The following is a 23,631-nucleotide window of genomic DNA, read 5'->3' on the forward strand; positions in this document are numbered from 1 at the left end:
GTGTCTACTGCTCCTGTAGAGAATCTGAGATCCCATCCCAGCACCCACTGAGATGCAGTTTAAAACTGCGTCTAACTGTAACTCCCGGAGTTCTGACATCGTCTTCTGGCATCCTCAGGTAGCCATATGCATGCAGAGACCAATGGACACACGCGAGCACATACACATGCTTGCCCTTGTGCACACACGTGAACACATATGTAAGCACACACAATCTTTTAACATGTAACCTCACCCAAGAGACTTACCTTTGTAGAGCTATTTCTGTTTCCAATTACTCCATTCATGACATGTCTGTCTTGTTCTGATGGCTGTCCTCTTTGCTTATAGGAAACTTTGTGAAGTTTTTGGCTTTTCTCTTTTATTAACCTTATAATTAAAAAAAAAATCTTTGCAAACCAAAAACATCACACACTGAAATTAATCAGCCCTAATGTCTATACGTTTCTGTAAACATCTGTATAGTTCTCTGTACCCTACTGTAGAAATATTTGCAGCATCATGTTGCTGCTTTATTCGCTATAGCAAAAAATGATAATCAACCTAGCTGTCTATCAACAGATGAATTAATAGGGAAAATTTAGGGCGTATGTGTGTGTAATGGAATATACTATTCAGCTCTAAAGTAATATGTTATCTTCAGAATTTGCTGTTTTCCTTGTTGGTCTTGTTCTGGGAGTAACTTTCATTTTCTTGTTTATCCTGAGTTTCCCTCACAAGTTAGACATTCTTCATATGTTCTGTGACCCTTAGTTCTCTGTGCAGTGTAAAGCTAGGCACTGTTAGGTCTGACAAGCTGTCAGTGCAGTGGAAGGCTTTGGTGGCTGTGGGGCTGTGGGGCTGTGGGAGGGAGTGTAGTTATTCCAGAGGACCTGAGTTCAGTATCAGGACCACCTGTGTCTGTGTGAGCTCCTTGGTTCTCCCTGGGCAATGTTTTAAGCTTTGTAGAAGGAGGCCTTTCTTTGGGACGTGAAGTGGAAGCACACTAACACTTGGCTGGAAACAGATCTTTGAATCCTTTAGTTTGTACCTCCTATCTCGTTGCCTGTTTCTTCACGTACTCGGGGATGGTTTGCATCATCCACCCATTCACCATTGTTGAGCCACTAAATCTAGAAGTCACTCTTGATTCCTCTGCCCCCGACCCCGCCCCATCCCTCACACAATACTCTAAACATATAGCCCTGACCACAAGCTTTGCACATTTCAACTGCTTCACACATGTTTAATCACTTGCTTTTCATGACGAACTTAGTAGGATAAAGCAGTTGCACCTCAGCTTTGCAGAGGAGCACCCAGTTACAGATGGGCTGGGATCCCATGGAGTATATTTGGGACCACACACTAAGTGAGAGATCTAGGCTTCCATCCCAGTCTATGTTAACATCCGCTGGTACATCCGCTGGCTTTCCTCTCACAGCAGTATTGGGGTAGAGTGGAAGGATGCACATGTATTCAGGTATCATCTCAAATGGGAAGTCGGATGTTGGACTGTTGACTGTGGCGACCACCTGAAAGCAGCATCTGGAAGCGGCTTTTGATGTCTGAGAGCCAGAGTAGCAGTTTGTGCACATGTGTGTCATGACTGCTTCTGGTGTTGTGTGCCCAGAGTGAGGTGTGTCTTCTGGTTATTTGAACAGCATCTGTATCCCTCCTCTCTCATCCTAGGACTGACTGAACAGCACGGACAATGGGAGCTTTCTCATGGTGGAGACAGCCGTCTTGGATGGTGGACAATAAAAGAAGGAGGATGACTCCAAACCTGCCCCGGCTCCTGTCAGCTCTGACTCTTCTGCATCTGATGACGCATGTAAATGGTGTGAAGAGAGGTGAGTGAGCCTCACAGCAGACAGCAAGCTGGTTTACTTCTGACTATAGAGTAGGCCTGTTCTTGGCTGACCTCTTCAGGGTACTGCTTTCAATCCATTTCTCTGCATTTTTCCCCCTGTGTATTTCTAGTTTCTTTTTAAAAGCCCCTTTATTAAGCGGCAATCATAATATTCCTTTACCCTATACAAATAATAAAGCATAATTTTCGTACAATGCTGTCCATTCCTTTAGGATACAGTTCTCTGAGTTTTGACAATGCACATTTGCTAACCACAGGCACCATCAAGATCTGGCGCTGTTCCAGAACATGAAAAATGCCCAGTCGCCAGCTCTTTCCACCCAGCCCTGCCCCGCCCAGCCAGCCATGATATGGTCTGTCTCAAATGTGTTTTAAGAAAGTTTTCTAAATGCAATCGAAAATCCTTTCCTGTGTCCCTTGTGTCTTATTTTAAAACTTTAAGAATGTTTCTGCAGATAACACCTGGCTTATTTCTGCAAGGGCTGTTATCCCGCTGCCCGTTGGCTTTGTCTTCATGGTATTTACACAATTAGGCAGACTGCTTCCCCCAAGATTATTGAGTAAATGGCTTGATTGTGATTAACGGCTGGTTTCTAATACAAATATTTCTAAGGCGTTTCTGCTTTTTTGTCTTACATGAATTTATCATTTATGGCAACAGTGAATATCATACCTGTAATTCATGTGTGAAGCACCAGTAATAATAAGCTTTTCCTATTTAGGGTTAGAGTTAGCTTTTTCATAGACTCTACAGAGTATAAGATAATTTCTAGTTTTGTCCTTCCTCCTTTTGCTCCTCTTCCCTGTCTCTTGTTCCTCTTTCTGTCTGTCTGTCCCTCTCCCCTTCTCTCCCTCTCTTTTCCCCTACCCTTTCCCATCCTCTATGTCTTCCTTTCTCCTCTTTATTCCAGGGTGACTTTTCATTGTGTCGTTCTTATGGGCGCGCATTCCGTAGTGCGGTGTCATGGACCAGTGTAGAGGAAGACTCTTAGGACCGTAATCTCCTCAGTTGTTTCTACCCTGTTGTTTAAGCCACACATACAAGAATATTTTCTGTAGGTCAGTGTGAGTTCATTGTGTTTGAGTGTAATGGGCTTTACAATAATAAAGAGATTGGTTATAGGTTCCCGTGGAGTTGCAGTCTTGTATAAGCAATGCAGCAGCCCAGCTAGGTGGCTTTGTAGAGGTGAGATAGACCTTGGGGTTTTCTGGGATAATTTTTTTCCTTAGAGGTGAATTATTTGCTTGTAGTGTGACCTCATGGGTAATTCCACTACCCCATTATTGTTGGCTTTTTAATTTCCAAAATGTAACATATCCCTACACACACATACACAGACACACACACAGACACACACATATACACACTCCTTAGTTGACTGCAGTTCTTTGTCTAGGGGTGAGGCCTCCTGTGCTTGCTCCCATGTTAACATATTTATCGGTATCTTCCTTGTTCAGGTCGTGCCTAGGCAGCCATGTTGGTGAGACCTCCTAGCTGTAGCTTCTGACATTTCTAGGAGACACCATCCTACAGCACATTCCCTGTTCCTCTAACTTTTCCAACCTTCCCACACTCTTTTCCCTGGTGATCCCTGAGCCTAGGTTATGACAGGAATTACGTTGTAGATGTATCCATTGGCTCTGGACTCCAGAGTTCTTCCTTTGGATCAGTTGCAGTTTTATACAATGGTCACTGTCACAGAGACGGTTCCTAGATGAGGGACCCTTACCCATGGGCATAAGGACAGAGATTTAGAGTGTAGTTAGGGATTGTGCTGGCTTAGAGAAGTGGTGATTGTAGGTTCTCTTACAGTATCATGACTTCAGTAGCCCCAGGTAATTAGTTAGATTACCGGTGACAGGCGTGACTTTCCTCTTGTTGAGTGGGTCTGAAGACTAGTTAGAGAGCTGTTGGTTACTGCCAAGATAGGAGAGAGTGGGAGAAATAGTTTTACCCAGGGACGAACATACCATTCGGTTCACCAGGAGCAAATGGTCAGCTCTGAAAACTACATAAAAGTAATATTATGTGGGCTACACAGGTTATATTTAAGTATTCAAGAATACATATATATATGTATATGTGTATATACATATATATACAGGCATACACATATATAGACATGTACACACATGTATATGTAACAACAATGAACAACAGTTAAAGAGAGAAAGGCCATGAATTTGAAAGAGAGCAAAGGGGTATACATGGGAATTTAGAGGAAGGAAAGGGAAAGTGATATGGCTGTATTATAATCTTAAATTTAAAAAATATTTTTAAAAACCCACAAAAAGTTAGCAAAGTATCCATAAAGCAGCATCTAATGACTGAGGCCTTTCTTCCTAGAGAGTGGCCCTCTGGAGGCCCTGGACTTGTCTCCCTACTGAGACACCACCCCTCAGCGTGCCCAAGAGTCACCATGCATGCTCTGAATCATGTATGTACATGTTGTTTTTCCTTCTTTAGGGGTACAAGATTTGAAATGCACAACCAACAACATGCGAATATGGGACTGCACATGGCCAGTACCCCTCGGGGTCAGCCCTGGAACTGTTAAAGACATTTGCATTAAAGACAGGTAATGACATCCTGGGCTCCATCTAAAGCTGTAACCCAGAGCTTCTTTCCTGGTTATTTTTGAGTGTGACAGTTTTGTTCTTGGATTTTCAAAAGACATTTACACTCAGTCTTTTTTCTCTTGGAAATTCCAAGACATACATTAGTCCAGACTTGATCTTCTAGCCAAAAGCGCTTTTCCTTTGCTGTGTGCAGTGTGGAGGTGGAGTGTCACTCACTGTGTATTGATCTGTCAGAGGGCTTTGCAGGCCTGCCCCAAGCCGTGTCTGCCTTTATCAGGTTGAAGTCTGTGTCTAATGAGAACACCAGCAACATCAGCTCCGTACACAGGTGCTGACTCTCAGGGAAATGGTCCAATTGTGGGCAGTCCAGGGCTGGCACAGTTGTCAATGAGCCTGTCCTTGTCGTCAGGTTTCTTTGCCATCTCTTGTCTGGAATCTAATGGTTTAGGAATCATATGATACATGAGGAACAGCCCTTAGGTCTGCATTTGAAGAAGCAAGCAGGGAAAGGATAGATGATTTTCTATTTAAAAGACTCATAAGAAGTCCCAAAAAAACCCCACCTACACTGACCTGATCTAGTCAGATGGCTAATAAGTCTGGCTCCTCTAGAGGCCTGGAGATAAGTTCTCCTAGGCGGAGACAGAGTTCAGCAACATTGTGTCCATGTTGTTAAGAAGGAGGGTGAACGGGCCTTGTATGGTAGGAGAATGCTGTGACAGCATCACCTTATAGCTCAAGTAATCCTGAGTGGGCTCGACACATTGCTCTCTCGAGTGGAGGCCTACACAGTGTCTCTAGCTTCTCCCGAATCCCAGCAGGACAGTGAATTACTTAGCCAAGCCCCACAGGCTTAGCAAGCTTACCTCCAAGTCTCAGTTTACAAACAAGTGGCCCTGATCGAAAGGGACATAGCATGTTTAAACAGAGCCAGCTATTCCCCTTCTTTGTCTGTTTACCAAGCACTATTGCGGACACGAGGACGGCTTGACAGTTAAGACAGGTGAGAGTTTGTTGCAGAAACAGCCTTCAAACCTTTATGTTTTGCTCATGAAAATGAAGGGCTGTTTTCTGGTTATCTTCTGGTGTCAGTTGGGATTTATTTCCACCTTGAGCTTCTTCTAATGAGGTCATTGGAAGGGGACAAAAAAGGACATAGCCTGTGTTGGCTTTCAGAGATTTCTTCATTAAGTGGGTAACTGTGACTTTGCTTCAGATTTTTCTGGCCACATAATGTCACATGGCCATTCCTTGTTTTCAGAGGGACAGAGGACAGTCTTACCTTGGGTCCAAGGGAGGAGATCCTAGAAGTGTGGGTAAATGGTATGAATGTTGGCTGTGGCACATGAGAGAAACTTAGGTCCTGCTCACCAGGGTCTCACAACAGATAACAGCAGTCCTGTGAGTGGCTTGCTGGCTGAAGTGTGGAGTGACTTACAAAGGAGTTGAAACCTTGGACTATGGCAGAAGACACATACGCACAACTTTCCTTTGCAGAAAGAGTGAGACTCTGTACCCAGGATAAACTAATGCAATGGTGTGATTGGAGAATTCTGATGGTCTCCGGCTGTACAGTTAAAGATGTGAGCCTGGAGGATCAAGTCCAAAGTCCTAAGTGAACGAAGAGAGAGGGTTGTGCACAGTGCTGGGTGAGGGGTGCAGGAGGCCTGGAAAGTTCTTATTAGTAAAAAAAGAATATAAATAAAGCCCCATAGGAATACAAAGGCCGTGAAACCAGAGAGGAAAAGTAGCGGTTGTCTGTGCGACTCAGATCGGAAGCCTTCCACATCCAAGTGATGTGGTCTTATTGAAGTTAACTGTGAGCCCGGTGGGTAAGAGAGGGTGTATGCACAGGGACCACTGTGTGCAGTTTCACTCTGCCGTGGCCTCTGCTGAGCCCGGCTTCCACTACGAGGCGCTAGGCGATGGCCCCTTCGTGTTCTGTGCTGAAGGGAACAGTGCTGGGGAGCAGAGCTCTGGCGAGGTTGAGGTGGGATTTGAACAGCGTGCAAACCCAGAGGTTCCTCAGAGCCATGTCTGCTTGCTCTGTGCGTCCTGGCAGGCCGGTTATTCTTCCTCATATTGCCATTAAGTCCTCTTTGTTTAGCAGACAACCCAACATTACACAAAAGCATAGGGCACTTTCTGGTGCATCTAATGTTAATCAGGCTTTTATGGCCGCCGTGACCCTACTTTTATCTGCTATTTAAAGTTCCCTTTCTTTCATTACAGGTTCCATTCTTGTCATCGACTAGAGACAACAAACGTTAAAATTCCAGCTCTTTCACCCGGTGATCACGAAGTCATGATAAACTATCTAAATGGCTTTCAGAGTAAATTCACACTGAATGAGAAAGATGTTTGTAAGTACTTAACTGAAAATCCTGTTCTATTCCTCCTCTTCATCATCATCGGCATTTTGCTTTTTATTCTGGCCCCGGGAGCTTGCCACGTACCTCAGGCTAGCCTTGAACTTGTGATTTCCATCTTCAGGCCCCGAGGATCGGGCTCAGAGGTGTGTGCCACCACGCCAGCTGGAAATTAATCTTGAACAAAGTCACTGTTAATACTGTGGTGCTGGGTCGCTGGCACAAACCTATGATTCATTGAATTTCGTTTATATTACTGCTGCCATTCCTCCACATCCTTGCTGAGGAAGGGAACAAATGTATCTTCTAGTCAGAGTAGAGGAAGTGGAGGTCCTTCCCTCTCTTGGTTGCAATCCTAGGCCCACCTCCATCCCCCAAGCCTCCATGCCCACACATGTCCCAGCATGTCTCGGGTGATCTTTGTTCTAGGAGTGTAGTCACTGACCACCCCAGAGGTGACCGTCTCCCACTGTCCACTCACACTTGAGCATGCCGTAGTCCTTTGTGACAAGTTCTCAGTTGAACTCATAGTCCTTCTGTTGTGTAGTTTGGTGCTTACCCTATGTCTTCATCACAGGAAGTGTTTTCCGTGAGAGAAGGGACAGGGACTTTGTGTTCTGTACTGTGCACAGGCAATTGGCAAGGGTCTCGTATGTGAACACCTAGGACACAGGCCACCAGTGCAGAGGAAGGACAGGTAACTCAGGCAGGCAGACGTAGAACTGGAACTTCACAGGTTTCTCTCGTGGCAGCAAAGAGGTCTGAGCTTTTCACCACTGAGAGGTTGGCGTCGTAATAACATGGTGAGCCATGGAAGGTCACTGACTGTTAGACAGGGGGAAGGCGATAAGGTTAACTCTGATCTGTCCACTTTTGTCGTCCAGTTGTGGTTCTCGGTGTTAATTATTGTCTACTGCGAGAGTAAGCTCTGATGAGCATCAAGCAGCGTTCTGATCTATGTGTATACCAGTGTGTCGTTAGGAGTCATCTTATTGCTATGATCCTTTAGTAGAATAAAAGTAGATTTTCCCTTAGGGCCCATGGCCTACTAGTCTCAGGTTCTTGACTACTCTAGGATGTCACGTATGGGTTCCATCTTATAGGGAAATCAAAATGTAGTTGGTTGTATTCATGCCACTATCGCACCTGGTAAGTCACAAGGCTTATATTTGGAAATTTACGATGACTTTTCTTCTCCAGTAGTGTGCAAACGTATCCTGTGATACCATGAATGCTGGTCAGTAGGGATAAAGGTTCTAGTTGAGTACAGCTCAATTTCCCCATGTTCAATGGCATAAGGAAGTTGTGTCTTCAAGCAAATAGGGCTTTATCATTAAGTTATGGAGAATAGCCAGTAGAGTTGGCAGTCATCCGTGATGTTTGTGGGTGGTGGTGTGGGACTTCTTTGGCCAATGACTCAATAAGATATAATCCAATGTCTAGCATTTGGAGGTGTTACTTGTTGGCACAATATGTTCTGTTGGGACATTGTCTCTCCCATTATATGGTGACTCCATTCACTTAAATTCTATTCATATGTGTATATATTTTGGAAAGCTACAGAAGTAGGTCTCTAAAAAGTAGGCTTATCAAAAGGCCTCCAGTGTCAGTCGTAGGAGGGAAGCATCCCTAAGGACATAGGCTTTGCTGCAGGATGCCTATGTCGTCATGTTTACGTCATTTTGCTTTGATGCCGTCAGTCACATCCTCGGATGATGCTAGCAACTCTGTCCTGGTTGTGCCGGCACCTGGGCCAACTCTCTCCAGGTCCACCTTGTGCTTCTCACTTATCCTTGCTTTCACATGCAGATCACACTGTAGGGTTCTCTGCGAAGCATGTTTGCTCCGTGACATGTAACTGATATGGTTCTGCACTTTGGTTCTGTAGTGCAGATTTGAAATCCACACATTCCACGTCATGAACAACTCTAACTATCAGATCTAGTATAAAGCACTGTGGTCAGCAAATTTTAGTAAAACCAAACTGTACAAGCTTATTTTTTAGGTCCGAGGTGGTAAATGGCTTATTCTGCCTGTGTTTGAATGTCAGCTAACTTACCCCTGGACATTTATTGACTCTTGCAGTTTCTTGCTTACCATGACTTGATTTAGTGGTCCTTGAGTTCCTTAAGAAATAATAGAAGAAATTAAAAAAAAAAAAAAAAAGGGCCTACCTTTGGATTTCCTCTAACTTATCCTCACACGCCTATCATTTGAGGAAGAATCTCGCAGGAACCTCTATGTCTGTTTCTGCCACCGACAAGGCCACACGCGTACCTTGTTTCCCACTAAGGTTCTGATCATGTGCCGTGGGCACGGAGAGCAGCAAACTTGAGCATCTCCCCTCCTGCTACCACATGTCAGGTTACAGCTTCCCTCCACACATGGCCAAATTCTCAAGCAAGGTTTATCCAGTGTCACCAAGCCACAGCTATAAGGCCAGATGAGCCCTTCCTTCTGTGGGTTGCCTTGACCACGGTGTTTTAACACAGCAATAGCAAAGTAACTGAAAGGACCACACCCTCGTTCCTCTCTGTACTCTCCCTTCTTCTCCCTGAACTCTGTCTTGTTTGGACTACTTGACCCTTGCTGCTTCTCAGCATCATGGTCTTGCATACAGTGCTGAAGCTGCTACTGGCCACTGAGCCACCCTTTGTAGACCTCTTCCCTCCTGCCCTTCAGAGGCCTTTGGCTTCGGCGCTCAGAACCAAACTCTTTAGAACGGTCTCTGTTGTTTAATGACACCCACACCTTGGTGCAGCTCTTTGAATTCTTTAAGTGGGTGGTGTCCCCTCATGTGAGGGTCTCTGCTGCTGGAAGACACATGAGCCGCCATGAGAGCTCACTAGCCCTTTCCCAGCTGTCCACGGCTCAGGCCACCGCTGCAACCCCAAGCAAGCTCTTCTGCTGTTACCTTTCAGGTCCTCAGCCAGGTGACTGCTGGTATCCTGGGAACCCTGCTGCTGCCGGGAGTAGGAAGTGTGTTACGCATTTGAAACATCCAGCTGACAGTTTTCTCAAGTTTGTCCCTTTAATTACCAGGAGCTGCCTGTACAAATAAAAACCTCAATCGTTCCCCCACCCACCCACCCCAGTGACAGGGTTTTTTCAAGGGTTTATTTTCATGCCATATTATTACATTACGTATTTATGGAGTTTAGAAGTTACTGATGAATTGAAGTATACTGTGAAAAATATATTATTTAACTAAACATCTTTGCTTTTCTTTCTTGTTTTCAGCTTTAATTCCAGATACTCCTGAGATCTTGGATTTGTCCGCTGACTTCTTCACCTCCTCGTTAGAACTGAAGTGGAACGACAGAGGATCTGCTCTCCCTCACCCCTCCAATGCCACCTGGGAGGTTAAGGTTCTACAGAATCCGAGGACAGAACCCGTAGCACTAGTAAGTTTGGGCAAAAATTCATTTCCCTGTTATACAATGGAAGAAACCCACTCTTAAAGCTTTCAAGGTGCCATCCATGAGTTTGGGGATTATCAAAAAACTAGACTGTGTATCCTTATGGGTTCTTTAAGAACCATATGATGTGACTTAAAGGTCACTCACAGGCTGATGGGGTGACCATACAAGCCTGGCTGCCCGAGTTTGATCCTGGAATCCTGGTGTGAGGAGAGAACAGAGTTCTGAAAGTTCTCCTCTGACCTCTGTGTGCAACTGTGGCATGTGCTTGCCCACATTACACACACACACAAACACACACACACTCACATACACACACACATACACGCACACACACACAGAGACAATGACAGAAAAATCAGTAAAAAAATTTAAAAAGAAAATCACTTGTGTAATGATAATACAAAGTTTAAGAAATTAAGGGGAGAGCTAGTCCCTGATTCTCCCCACTTGAATACAGTAAATGGCCAGCCTTTCATTTAAGCATGCTCTTACGTAAATTAAATAAAAGTTTATTTTCGGTTTATTTTATTCAGTCTGTTATTTTCCTTTGCCCATTATTGTACATAAAATGAATAATTAAAACACATCTCACCATAATAATAAACCAGTAAGCTTTAATTTAGCAGTCTGAAATGGCCTTGATATATTCAGTATGTCTCTCCCTGTCCCCACACAGTATCCAATGGGTTTCTGTAACTCACCCCTGCTTTCCGCTTGTTCTAAGACATGAGGAACAGGTATGGGAAGTTGGACAGGGGCCATGTGGATTCTGGGACAAGAGGGATGCTAGGCAGTAGTATTTCATTTAAGGCACAGACCATGTGTGCACAGCCATGGGAAATGGTCCACACTGTGAAGATGGACACAGGGAGCCCCTGAGCTGCCCTGAAGCGGCCCCTGAGTCCCACTTGTTGCTCCTTAGGAACAAGCTTGGATTTGTGTATGGAGACAGGGCCTCACTGTACCATGCGTGTGGCACTCTGGCCTCAGCCTTCCCAGGGCTAGGTTACAGCTATGTTTAACTCCGTCAGCTCACTCCTTCTGGTCCCATCTCCATCCCCCTGGCAGCAGGCGCACATTGTTGTCCCGTTATAGTTCCCGCAGTGTCTTAACTGCCTCGTGGACAACGGGAACCCTGTCTTCTTTCCTAACCCACCATGTCTCTGGCTCCTTGGCTCCCTGCTCCCTTCCTCTCTTCATCCCCATCCCAGGTTCCTAACTTCTTCAAGTGTAGTTGAACTTGTACAGGTAGAGTAATATTCCGAATCCTAGCTTCTGCCTCATCTTCTTCTGGAGCTTCTTATGCCTTAATAAGTTCCATTTCTGCAATTAAGTAACTTAATGCTAATTTCTCTCTGGGCCGAGTGAGTCTCAAAATGTTCCAATGTATTGGGTATTTTTTTTCTTTCTGTTTACCTTTGTGGATCAATCTCTCTGTGGCCCTGAGGCTGACCCTCCTCCATAGACATGGATGGCAGAGTGGTAAATTGCTGAGAGATTCTAACCTTAACTATCAGAAGCTTAACAAACATGCCACCACACAGAAGAGGATGCTGGAGCGATAGCTCAGTGGTTAAGAGCACTGACTGCTCTCCGAGAGGTCCTGAGTTCAATTCCCAGCAACCACATGGTGGCTCACAACCATCTGTAATGGAAACCAATGCCCTCTTCTAGGCATTGTATCTGAAGAGAGTAACAGTGTACTCACATAAAATAAATAAATAAACCTGTCAAAATAGAAAAAAAAGAAGAAGATGGTGACAGTTAGAAGCTTCCTGTCTTACTTTTGGAAGCGTGAGAGGCTAGCATTGGGAGCACAGGCACAGCATGTCTTGGGCAGGGTTGCTAGTTTAACTAGATGTACTTTACACGTTGCAAAGGTTTATCAAGGTCTTGAAGGGGATGCTCCGTTCCTTAATTGTGTGGTCACATCCATACTGCTGAACACTGAGTCGCTCATTTTAGTCTAATCTGTCACCCTCGGAACTTGTTTTATTTCTTGGACACCCCCCCCCCCCCACACACACACACACTTTTTTTTTCCTCAGAACATTTCTTCTTGAGAAACTGGACCACTGGTTTTCTGGCTGTCTTATTTTTCCCATCTGCCCTTGCTTTGTTTTTTTCTTGTCTCCTCCCTCTCTTTGGCTTTACTTCTTTAAGATATAGATCCCCTGTTTTTTTTTTTTTCTTTTCCTCCATGAGAGTATGGAAATCATTTCTATAGCAGTATATTTTCTTAGTTGCTTTATTGACAGTCTCAATGTGTACGAACCCCTGTAAGGGAACGGAAGGTAATCCCGTAGGACCAATGTTAACAAGGGCACATAATCGAGTAATGATTGTGTTAGACTAACTTTCTTGTTACACTGTATAGAAATAGACCGCTGTACAATGGTGCAATGGAATTACCTTTATAGCATTACTCGGTGGCCGATCGGACGTATTCTGTGAGGCTTTTCTGTTCCTTTATCCTGGAGAAAGGCAGAACATTAGCCCTATTTAGAAGCATAATTTTCTGTTTATTTTTAGGAGTCATTCAACACAGTGCTGAGTGGTAAAGATGCAGTTCACCACTGGAACTGGACCTCAGACCTGCCCTTGCAATGTGCCACTCACTCCGTGAGCATTAGATGGCACATTGACTATCCTCATTTCTCGGGTTATAAACAGTGGAGTGACTGGAGCCCGCTGAAGAACATTTCCTGTAAGCTTACTTTTACAGACCCTTGGTTCACACTTGTTAGATTGTTTAAGAGTAACGGTTGGTATATGCCCTTAGTTTTTTTTTTTTTTTAATCTGGGTTGTTTTCTTCCAAAGTGGTCACCCCAGAACTGTGGATTCAAGAAACCTGAGACTAACTCCAAAAGGCTGTGCTGAAAACCATGTGTCTATTAAATACAACTCCTCTAACAGATAGATGTAAAATTCTGGCAGAGTGAACAGGGGCCCCGGGTCATCAGAGTCAATAAAATGAAGTCCAGGAACCATCCAGTGTTCATTACAGGTGGACAGTCTGTGGAACAACATCAGATAAGGAAGGGCCGGAAGCAGCTGGATAAATAAGGAGGCTCTGGGCCAGTTGAACAAGACACTGTAAATATAACCCAGGACAGCTGAGTTTAGAAAGCAAGGGAGGGAGGAAGCGATGGGAGCAGCATAATCTGATTTGGGGACGGACAAGGTGCTTGCGTCTCCCAACAGTGTCTGTTACTTTGGTTGGCTGAGGGGTAGGGGAGAGAAGCTGTCCACAGAGATGCAAAATATTGGAATCAGTTGGGTAGAAAAGACAGTTTCATCTTTAATACTCTGAGTTGAGGCAGTGAAGTTGGAAATGTCAGTCTGGCACCCAGAGACATGGGTGTAGCTGGAGATGTCCCTTTGGGGGTCACAAAGGTGTATGGGATGGGAAGGGTTTAAATTCTGAAGGCCAGTGTATCTCTGGGAAAGGGAGTCAGGTTTCGTGGAAGCTTCCTTCCCCTTGGAAGCTCTCCTGTCTACAGAAATACTGAAAGAAGGCCAGTAGCCTGAGGACTAAGAGTGACCCAGAAAGTTCCCTGTGGTGGAACCCAAGAGAGGAAGGAGTTTGAAGAGGTGTTTGGACAATAAATCAGAAGGAGCCCTCGGATAGAACATGGGACCAGGGAGTCTCTTCAGTAGAATGGTGGACTTAGAAGCCAGATGTCAGGGAAGAGTGAGGGATAAAGGAGACCAGGGGTCACTGTGTAAACACCAGCTGTTAGGAGTGGAGCTGGGGTGCATGACCTTGACCTGCAAGGGTGTGCTTGAAGCAGCAGCTGTGAGTTAGGGCGTGGAGTGCTCCCCACTTGTTTGCTGATGAAAAGTACACCTGTTCTAAGAACATAGGAGAGTTTCAAAAGAATAAGCATACTTATGGAGTGATACCGCGTGTGCACATCTGCATGTGTATATAAACCCTTAAAAATTAACCTGTGACCTTCGACAAGGGCCTGTGATCTGGTTCTGTCCCTGCATAAGTAAATAAGGTCACAGTTTCCACTTCTTATCTGTGTCTTGCTCCTTTGAAACCCAAGTGTTCATGCTTTGCATTTGGGTCTGCATTATTTCACAACCTCTACGGTGTGTTTTGTAGGTACTGAACTATTTTAAGCTCTCGTATGTGGTGGTTTATGCTTGTAATCCCAGCATGCAGCAGGGACAGGAGGGTTATTTCGAGCTGTAGGCCAGCATTGGCTCCATGGTGAAATCCAAGCCATTCTGGGTTACAGAGTAACACCTTGTTTAAAAATAGAAAAAGTGAGGAGCTCTGTTGGGAAAGTGCCCTCCACTGAAGCAGTTCTGTGGCTGGAAGTTTGTATCCCCAGCACCTCCTCAAAGCTGGGTATGGTAACATCTATAATCCTAAGTCTCTGAGGGTGGGTAGATGTCAGAGCTGCTTCTTCTGTCTAGTCTAGCTAAATTAGTGAGATCGAGGTTCAGTGAGAGCCCCTATCTCAAAGCATAAGAGTGGGGAGACACTGAGAAAGACACCCCATGTCAACCTTTAGTCTTTATACACATACGTGAGCGTCTTCATACATCACACACACATACAAAAGTAAACAGAAAAAAATAAGTAAATAAACGAAAATAAAAATCATCCTAGGAGACAAAAAAGGATGTTTTAAGGAGACAGGTTTGTGTAAAAGATGTGTGAAATGTTTGTGATTCCTCTCGTTTCTTCTTAGGGGTTCGTAACACTGAGACTAATGTTTTCCCTCAAGACAAAGTGGTACTTGCAGGCTCCAACATGACGATTTGTTGTATGAGTCCAACGAAAGTGCTTTCAGGACAGATTGGCAATACGTTTCGTCCTCTCATCCATCTTTATGGGGAAACTGTTGCTATCCATATCCTGAACATACCTGTTTCCGAAAACAGCGGAACAAACATCATTTTCAGCACAGATGATGATGTGTATGGAACGGTTGTCTTTGCGGGCTGTAAGTATATCGTGTCAGATAGTTCCTCTCAGTCGGTATTGGTCCCTTTCCAACCTTAATTTCTTTTCTGTGGGCTGATTCTATTCCTTCCTTATTTCCTTGTTTAATACAAATACTATACAAAGTGTCTAGAACACTTGCACAGGAGACCGGAACTTATTTCTTTCATACCTATCCCTATACCAATTCTAAGTTTCATAATAAGGTTGATACCTCTAGCAACTAGGAATTAGTCTGCATTCTTGTCTTCAGAATTGATTTGAAGTCCTTAGTATAGGTAGTATTTCCTAATTGGACATTGCTTAGGAATGACTTCATACACATTTGTTTTCCGTTTAACTAAAGTAAACCCTTGAGTAGCCATGGTTAAATATTGCATACTGTATCGTATATCCAGTTTTTAAGTAGCATATTTGAGGGCAGCAGAAGACAAGGGGTGAGAAGTTTTATTCTTCATGCATTCTGCCTTTAGTGTGGGCGCCCTCACTCAGGGAGGTGACCACTCACTCCTGTATCCTAAAATAAGTCTAGAAGTTGTGGTATTGGGCTGCTCTTCCCATGCAGACTGTGCAGAATGTCTGTAGATGATTATGTGTTTAGGACTTTGGTGTAGCAGTAGCATTTTCCGCCAGACAGAAGGAGTCAGAAACTTCCGGAACAGGTTTTAATATAAAGTCCAGATCAAGATTGATATTTTGTTTTTGTTGTTGTTCTATTTTGCTCCCTTAATGGTATACTGTTACTCCTCCATTTGTTTAAAAGAAAAAAAAGAGACCTTTAAAATCATTTCCCCTCCCCCTGAACACATTTATACTCAACTATAGACCAATGTAAGACTCTCGTTCTGAGCCTTGCAGATCCACTTAGCAAACATTGTAGCAATACAAGGTCTTGAGTGTCTTTGGTTGAATTTATTCCTAGCAGCTTGGTGTTCCCTGATGGTAGTTTGGTTTTGGTTTTCGGAGACATGGTCTCACTATGTAGCTCTCTGGTTGGCTTGGAATTCCTAGGTAGTCCAGGCTGACCTCAGAGTCACAGAAGTCAGTCTTCCTCTGCTAGACGGTAGGATTAAAGGTATGTGCACCATAGTACCACTTATTAGCATTTTAGAAATCACATCTTACGTTCACTGGTGTATTAAAAACACGATCTGAATCGAGATTTACCCAATTTCAATTGAGTTCTTCTCTAAGTTAATTTCTTTGAAAAGGGAATCAGTATGTTTCAAACATTCTGCTCTCATTTTTTTTCTCTTGTCACACTCTTGTTTCTTTTCAGTCCATTCTTATTTATAGATTAATGTGTATATTCTATACCCTAAAATCATCATCATCATAAATATAAAGTTTCAACATGTAATAAGAGTGGTAGATAATTTTGCCTTAGGTTTAAGATAACTTTCAAAGTAAGAGTATCAATGTTTAAATTGTAAAACTGCCGTCAAAGCATTCACTTATCTTCTGTATTCGATAAAATGCCATTAGAGGAGCCAGGGAAATCTCAGCAAGTAAGGACACTTGCCACACAGTCCCACGACTTGAGTGTGATGCTTGGAACTCACATAAAGACAGAAGGAGCTAGGCAGCAGGACAGAGCTCCACGTAATTGTCCTCTGACCTCCACAGTGCTCTATGCACACATGCCCCATGTGCCATGCACATATCCACTATTAATAAATAAAAAATTAAAACTAAGTAAGCCGTTATTGGGATCTCTTGGGAGAGTTTAGAAAAATTTGTGTTTTGGTTGACATCTATGTACTATTTGAAAAATTCAGTTCCTTCAAAAATAGTATTATTTCTATAGAATATTTTACCAGACAGATAAATTGTTTTAAACTTTTATAGAAAATGAAAAAACCCTTCCATAAATATCACTTTAGGAGAGATCAGTGTCTGTATGTGTTTGGTTATGTATAATTATAGAATTACAGAGATTCTCTTGTATAATCAAGTGCCAGACTGTAATGGTTTTACATACCATTTGAAAGTTTTTACACCTTCCTCCCAAGAATTGACCTTTTTCTTTTTTCTCTGCTGCAAAGTAAAGCCCAAGTGAATGGTTCCTGTGAGCAACCGTGTGACTTTTAGCATCCTGATACTTCTTTCTTAGCCACAGTGTGTAAATAGACGGGACTGTAGATTCTGAGGACTTAACTTAGAAGCCTTTGAAGTCAAACTTAAGGAAAAAGCAGTTTAGTTCATTTCTAGATTTGCTGTTGGGAATTTGCACAGGAGCTGAGTTGACAGTCACTCCTCAGAGTGTCTTAATACATTGTTTCAAATGCAGTACAAACTGTAACAACACATCTTGGAGAAACACTGATGATTTGTGCACTATTCCAAAGGGAAATGTGTAAACAGCAGATTGTTTTAAGGGAGTTATGCAAAATCTCACTTAACCATAAAACTGTAGATTGGAGGAAGACATATGTAACCCCTTTGTTTTTCTTCTTCCTATTAGATCCACCAGATGTTCCTCAGAAACTGAGCTGTGAGACCCATGACTTCAAAGAGATTATATGTAGTTGGAATCCAGGAAGGATAACAGGACTGGTGGGCCCACGAAATACAGAATACACCTTATTTGAAAGGTAATGTTAACCAGGAAAGAGTGCTGGTGGCAAAAACTTTGGAAGGACCTATTGAGTGACACAGGGGAGTGACCTGGCACATTGCCACCATGCAAGTGACCTTGTTCTATTGGTACTGTGTGCACTGTACCACAGGGGAGTGTTCTGACACATTACTAGATTGGTACCGTATAGACAGACTGTAATAGCTGTAGTTGTGTCTGCACTTCTGTGCCTCCTCTCTCCAATGCCTACAAGGAAGAGCCTCATTTAGTCTGTCCAGGCGGTGGTTTTTATATCACACACAGTTTTATGAATCTGTGATCAGTCTTTAATTTAAAAACAGACTTTTTATAAAGATGAGTAGAAATCTGCTCATGTTTTTTTTTTCCCCCACAATATTTACGTCTTACTACCTTGATTTTTTTTTTTTCATTCTTTTTAACTGATAGCATTTCAGGAAAGTCGGCAGTATTTCACAGGTTTGAAGAACTTGCAAATGAAACCTATTGGTTAAGCTTGCAAATGCTTCCTGACCAAGAAATTCATAACTTCACCCTGACTGGTCGCAATCCACTGGGACAAGCAGAATCAGCAATTGCCATCAACATAACTGAAAGAGGTGAGCCACTGTTACAGGCCAGAGTCTATAAATAACCACAATAAAAATAACACGTGTTATACCTTGGCACTCCCGAAAAGTGACGTGCAGATTAGTGTTTACTGTTTATCTTCTTTGGGTTGTTTTTTCAATTTTTTAATTAATTAATTAATTAATATATTTATTTATAATTTTTATTTTAAAGAATTAAAATGAATAATTTTTAAACTGACCATTTTTTTGAGTTGAGATAAAAATTTGATTCATTTAGATAGAAAGAAAACATTTACTTTAAAATACTTTTTTGACTCAAAAGTCACTGCAAAAATAATGAGTCACAACTCTGTGAATCCATCTGTCTTTCCTCAGCGATGACACTAAAACTTACAGACCGAGCGGTGACTCTGGTGTATATTGTTCAATAGGCTAGTAATCTAGAGGGATCGCTACTCTTCACTAGAATGTGTGCTTAAATATGCGGAAGGGGCGACATGGGGAAGTTCCTTTGTGCTGTCGGAGCAGAATATGTCTTAACTCTGATGGCAGTCACCTGAACCTTTACACAGATGAATCCCATCACTGTCTCTGTCAGATTGAACCAGTTACCTATCCTTCACCCCATTTTGCCGAAGCTGGCATTTCTTAGGATAATATCCTTGAGGAACATCTAAATTGTATGCTATTTCTCCGTTTCTTTGTGTGCCAGTGAGCTCTGATTGTTTTTTTCCCCAACCAGTATGTAACACAGCTTAGAATAGAAATAAGATACTTGTAGTCTTTTTGGGGTTGTCCCTCCATCAGCCCAATGTACTAAAGCCATGCTAGGCTCTGCCACCTGCTGAGACCTCACAGAGACACATGGGTACAAGCAAGGGCTTTGTCACCAGGCTGACAAGGGGACAGTAGAGGGTCTCCCTGCCTCCCTTTTTCATCACTTTGTAAAAAGAATTTTTATTTTACATTATTTCTGTGGGTATGTATGTGCTAAGTGTGCCAGCCACTGATGTTGATACCCGCAGAGTCCAGAAGAAGGGGTCAAATCCCCTGTAGCTCCAGTTAGAAGTGGCTGTGACCTGTAGGTGCTGGGAACTGTCATCCGATTGGTCGACTGAAAGAGTGTGAAGTGCTCTTGAGCTGTCACTGGTCCCTCCTTTTTATCTGTCACTCCATACTGCCATCCTCCTTTCTGTGTCATCCCAGAGTCAGACGGTGACACTAGAGCTGAAGGTTTTGTTCGTGTTTGTCTGCCCTGGGTCTTTCCCTCCTTCCCTGTGTACATCGATTTTCCTTTGAACCTCAAGAGTCTGCCCCCGTTGTTAGGACTTTGCCATCCTGAGCCACACTGAATTCCTGTAGCAGACAGCATCATTATCACACGCGCACGCACACACACATACACACACACACACACATGCACGCACGCACGCACACACGCACGCATGCACGCATGCACAATCCCCTCGTATGTGTGGCTGTCAGTTACTCTGTATCTGTTATTCCCAGTGTACACTCAAATCTCTTAAAGGTACCTTGATCCACCTCTTAGCATCCTCAAACCCAGGTAAAGAACCTTGAGCACATTGGTTCTTTAAGGTCAGTGGTATGATATCAACAGTAGCAAATAAGTCCATGGGCTCCGTACAGACTATCTTAGTTTTTGGCATTAATAATACTTCCTTGCTCCTCTCCCCCACACATATACTTTGCTTCTAGTTTATCTTACTAGGAGAGACCATTTCCACCCTTAAATGTATAAAGGCATTAATCTTTATAATTCTCTTTACAGTTGCCCCTCACGTTCCTATCTCGTTGAAAGTGAAGGACATCAATTCAACAGTTGTTACACTTTCCTGGTATTTGCCAGGAAATTTTACAAAGATTAATCTTTCATGTCAGATTGAAATCTGTAAAGCTAGCTCCAAGAAAGAAGTGGTAAGTAAAATTCCCCTATAGCTTTCTTTATGGTTATTTTGAATTAAACATTCAGTTTCAAACATAATTAAGCAAATATATGTATATACATAAAAACTCTCCGAACATTTATTACAGAGATTCCCCAAGCCAAGAAAGACCTGACAGCCCAGTGCCATGGCAGCATTTTAATTTATATTTGAGTATTTGTTACTGGACAGTAAAGAGTATACATTCAACTTCTGCTGTTCAGAATGTTCTCAGGCTTAGTGTGTAATGCCTGCATGTACGTAGGACTCGTTAAGTTTGTGAATGAAAAAGTATCTCTTACTGTAGCCTTTGACTAACTGGCACAGGAGAATAGAAGGGCATTTTAAATTGTTAAGTGCATCAGGAGAAGCAAGTTGAAATTGGTAATTATAAAGTCAAAACATTGACTTTTTAATACATTTTAAATAATTAGATTGACTTATACCTTCCTGTAATTTGCAGTAACCCTGAAGTAAATGCTACTATAGCTAAGCGTCAATTTGTAAACTCACTGGTTTCTGGACAAGCATTCAGAAGTGCACAGTTTGATCTGAAAAGCTACTTTGTAATGAGCAGCTGAGTGCTCAAGAGACTCCTGGCATGCTCAGCCTCAGATCTGTGTAAAACTGCTTCGTTTTAACTTAATTTATAGTAATTAATTTTTTTTGTCTATTTGCTACATGTTCAGGACATACTAGAGGCTCTAGGTGACACCTACATAAACCATGCCACTTGCCTCCAGGATGATTCCTAGTCTCCTTGAAATAACGCACTTAATCTTCAAGTTTATCTCTAATTACCAAATTGTATTAAAGTTTAATAGTCACTAGCTACTCACTGATTAGTGGGAAAAAAATCTGTATCATTTAACTGACCATAATCATTTAGATCTAATAATTAAATTAAAAATGCATCCCAGTATTTAATTGACTACTATGAGTTAGGTCCCAAGAAATTCCTTTTCCTAAAGTCTGGCATTTAGACAAAGGCCAGCATCCTCTCAGGGACTTAAGTAAGATAGTCCCTAGTTGCTCAAAGGAGTTATTCTCCTGATCTCTGGCAAGAAAGAATGTAGGGCTCTTCCATTAACCTATGCTTGCTGTGCCTATTAGCATATCAAGGTTTATGCTAGCCTCTAGGTTCCCTCAGTCCTTACTCCAAGTACCTGTTAGAGTCTTCCTGGATGGCATACTGCACCCCCTACCCTAAGTCTCTCCACAGCACCCCACTCCCAGCTCCCCTTCCCTTCCCCCAGCTTCTTTGATTCCTGTGTAATTCAGCCATCTTGGCTGTGGGCTTTTGCTCTCTTTGCTCCCCTTCTCTTCTCTTCCTCTCTTGCTCCACCCACAGTCCATCCATGGCACGGTCTATTCTGCTGGCCATGCTCAGTCTGGACTCTTCCAGATGCCTCTAGCTATTCTCTCCCTCGTATCTACGATAAAAACCTTCTCCTTCATCGTACCTAAGAGCGGCCTTATACTCATTTTCATTCACTATGGAGCATAATTCTCTTAATGTAGTATTTCATAAGAATTAAACACTATGAACTCTGCTGCTGTAACCAAAAACTAGTATAAGATTCACTTGATTTACGATACAAGCAAAGAATGGTTTTATACCCCAGGCTATAACGTGTATGGGCATATTACATATTCATACACTTAAGTCTCAGTGTGTGTTCACTTGTTTTCAAATAGCGGAATGCCACAGTGAGAGGAGCCGAGGATTCAACTTACCCTGTTGCTGTGGACAAATTAAACCCATACACTGTATATTCCTTCCGGGTTCGTTGTTCTTCCGAGACTTTCTGGAAGTGGAGCAGGTGGAGTAATGAAAAGCGACATTTAACCACAGAAGCCAGTGAGTGAAGTGATGCTGTGGCTGATTAGTAATGGGGGGATGGGAGGGGTGACAGGAAGGGCCCTGAGGGTCATCTTACCCCGTTTTCTGGGCTCTATAGACCCTGAGAGGCTAGCTTCACGTTAGCATTCCTCTGTTGAAGCACTTTCTAAATGGAAGCTACCTTTTATGGGGAATTGCAGATACCCTGGAGTAAAGTTTCAAGTACCTCCGTTTTAGTCACCGATACTGCCCCCTGCCTTGCAGTTCGCATCTAAAGTCTAACTTAGGAATCTGTTTCCCAGCTCCTTCAAAGGGACCAGATACCTGGAGAGAGTGGAGTTCCGATGGGAAAAACTTAATCATCTACTGGAAGGTAAATACCTATTGTTTCCTTGGATGCGTAAAGATTTTTATTTTGCCCAAGTGCTTAACATATGAGCCGTAACTTGGATTTGGTGAGGATTTCAGATTTTACTTGCTTAGTCGGCTGTACTGATAAACGCTACATGAAATACAGCGCCACAGAGCTGTATCTGAGGAGCCAAGGCTTCCCCGACTGGCTGAGTTTGCCGTCTCCCAACCTCACGTTTCCATCACTCCTGATTCCCCAGGCACTGAGAGACCGTCTGGCCTCAGTTTTGAACACTTTACTCTGATCTTATGAGTGTGTGTGTGTGTGTGTGTGTGTGTGTGTAGTTCGGAAAGTGACAGAATTGGTTCTTGTATCTTGTGGGGCCTAGGGATTGAACTTAAGTCCTCAGGCTTGGGAACAAGCACCCTTACCTACTGAGCCTCTTGCCAGCCCTTCTTTGAATTTTTGTGTATTTCCTAGTGCTTCTGTAATGGTCACGTGGTATGTAGGAGGAGAAAAGAATACGTATGTGAGAACCCCATACACAACTTTGTTTCGATAGACTCCTCCTTCAGGCCACGTGTCTTACATTTTTGCTTCTAGAACTATAAAAATAAACATTGTTTTACATTACTTTTTAAAATTTTGTGTACTTTTAAGCATAGTTCTTTTTCAGTATCTCATTCCATTTTGGTTTAACCTTGTCGCGGGATTTTAAAATCAAAAGTTTCACACGACTGATGGCTTCATATTCTCCTGTCACCATTTATTGTGAACTTAGCCCTGGGCCTCAAAACTTTTCTCAGGTTTTAGTGACAGAATTTGCTTCTCTATTTTTCATAGCCTTTACCCATTAATGAAGCGAATGGAAAAATACTTTCCTACAATGTATCGTGTTCATCAAACGAGGAGACACAGTCCCTTACTGAGATCCTTGATCCACAGCACAGAGCAGAGATACAGCTTAATAAAAATGACTACATCATCAGTGTGGTGGCAAGAAATTCTGCTGGCTCATCACCACCTTCGAAAATAGCTAGTATGGAAATCCCAAATGGTGAGTGCTTGGGAGAACCTTCAGGAGCAGGGAAATGGAAACTCTGTGGTAGCAGCTTTCCTGATGGGAGGAGTATCCTGC

General features: G+C 43.0%; 1 protein-coding gene across 1 annotated transcript in view; it reads left to right on the forward strand.

Moving 5' to 3' along the window:
- Positions 1-23,631, forward strand: part of Lifr (LIF receptor subunit alpha) — a 58,186-nt gene that overhangs the window by 22,765 nt on the left and 11,790 nt on the right. Inside the window, exons 2-13 of the mRNA XM_028767582.1 lie at positions 1,669-1,829; positions 4,317-4,428; positions 6,662-6,792; positions 10,039-10,202; positions 12,753-12,927; positions 14,931-15,185; positions 17,649-17,778; positions 18,210-18,379; positions 20,145-20,290; positions 21,997-22,159; positions 22,444-22,514; positions 23,337-23,550. Of these exons, the coding sequence (XP_028623415.1) occupies positions 1,691-1,829; positions 4,317-4,428; positions 6,662-6,792; positions 10,039-10,202; positions 12,753-12,927; positions 14,931-15,185; positions 17,649-17,778; positions 18,210-18,379; positions 20,145-20,290; positions 21,997-22,159; positions 22,444-22,514; positions 23,337-23,550 (1,870 nt within the window). The 5' untranslated portion in view covers positions 1,669-1,690. The remainder of the gene's footprint in view (positions 1-1,668; positions 1,830-4,316; positions 4,429-6,661; positions 6,793-10,038; positions 10,203-12,752; positions 12,928-14,930; positions 15,186-17,648; positions 17,779-18,209; positions 18,380-20,144; positions 20,291-21,996; positions 22,160-22,443; positions 22,515-23,336; positions 23,551-23,631) is intronic.

The sequence above is a fragment of the Grammomys surdaster genome, unplaced genomic scaffold, assembly GCF_004785775.1.
Source record: "Grammomys surdaster isolate TR1022 unplaced genomic scaffold, NIH_TR_1.0 174, whole genome shotgun sequence".
Classification (NCBI taxonomy): domain Eukaryota; kingdom Metazoa; phylum Chordata; class Mammalia; order Rodentia; family Muridae; genus Grammomys; species Grammomys surdaster.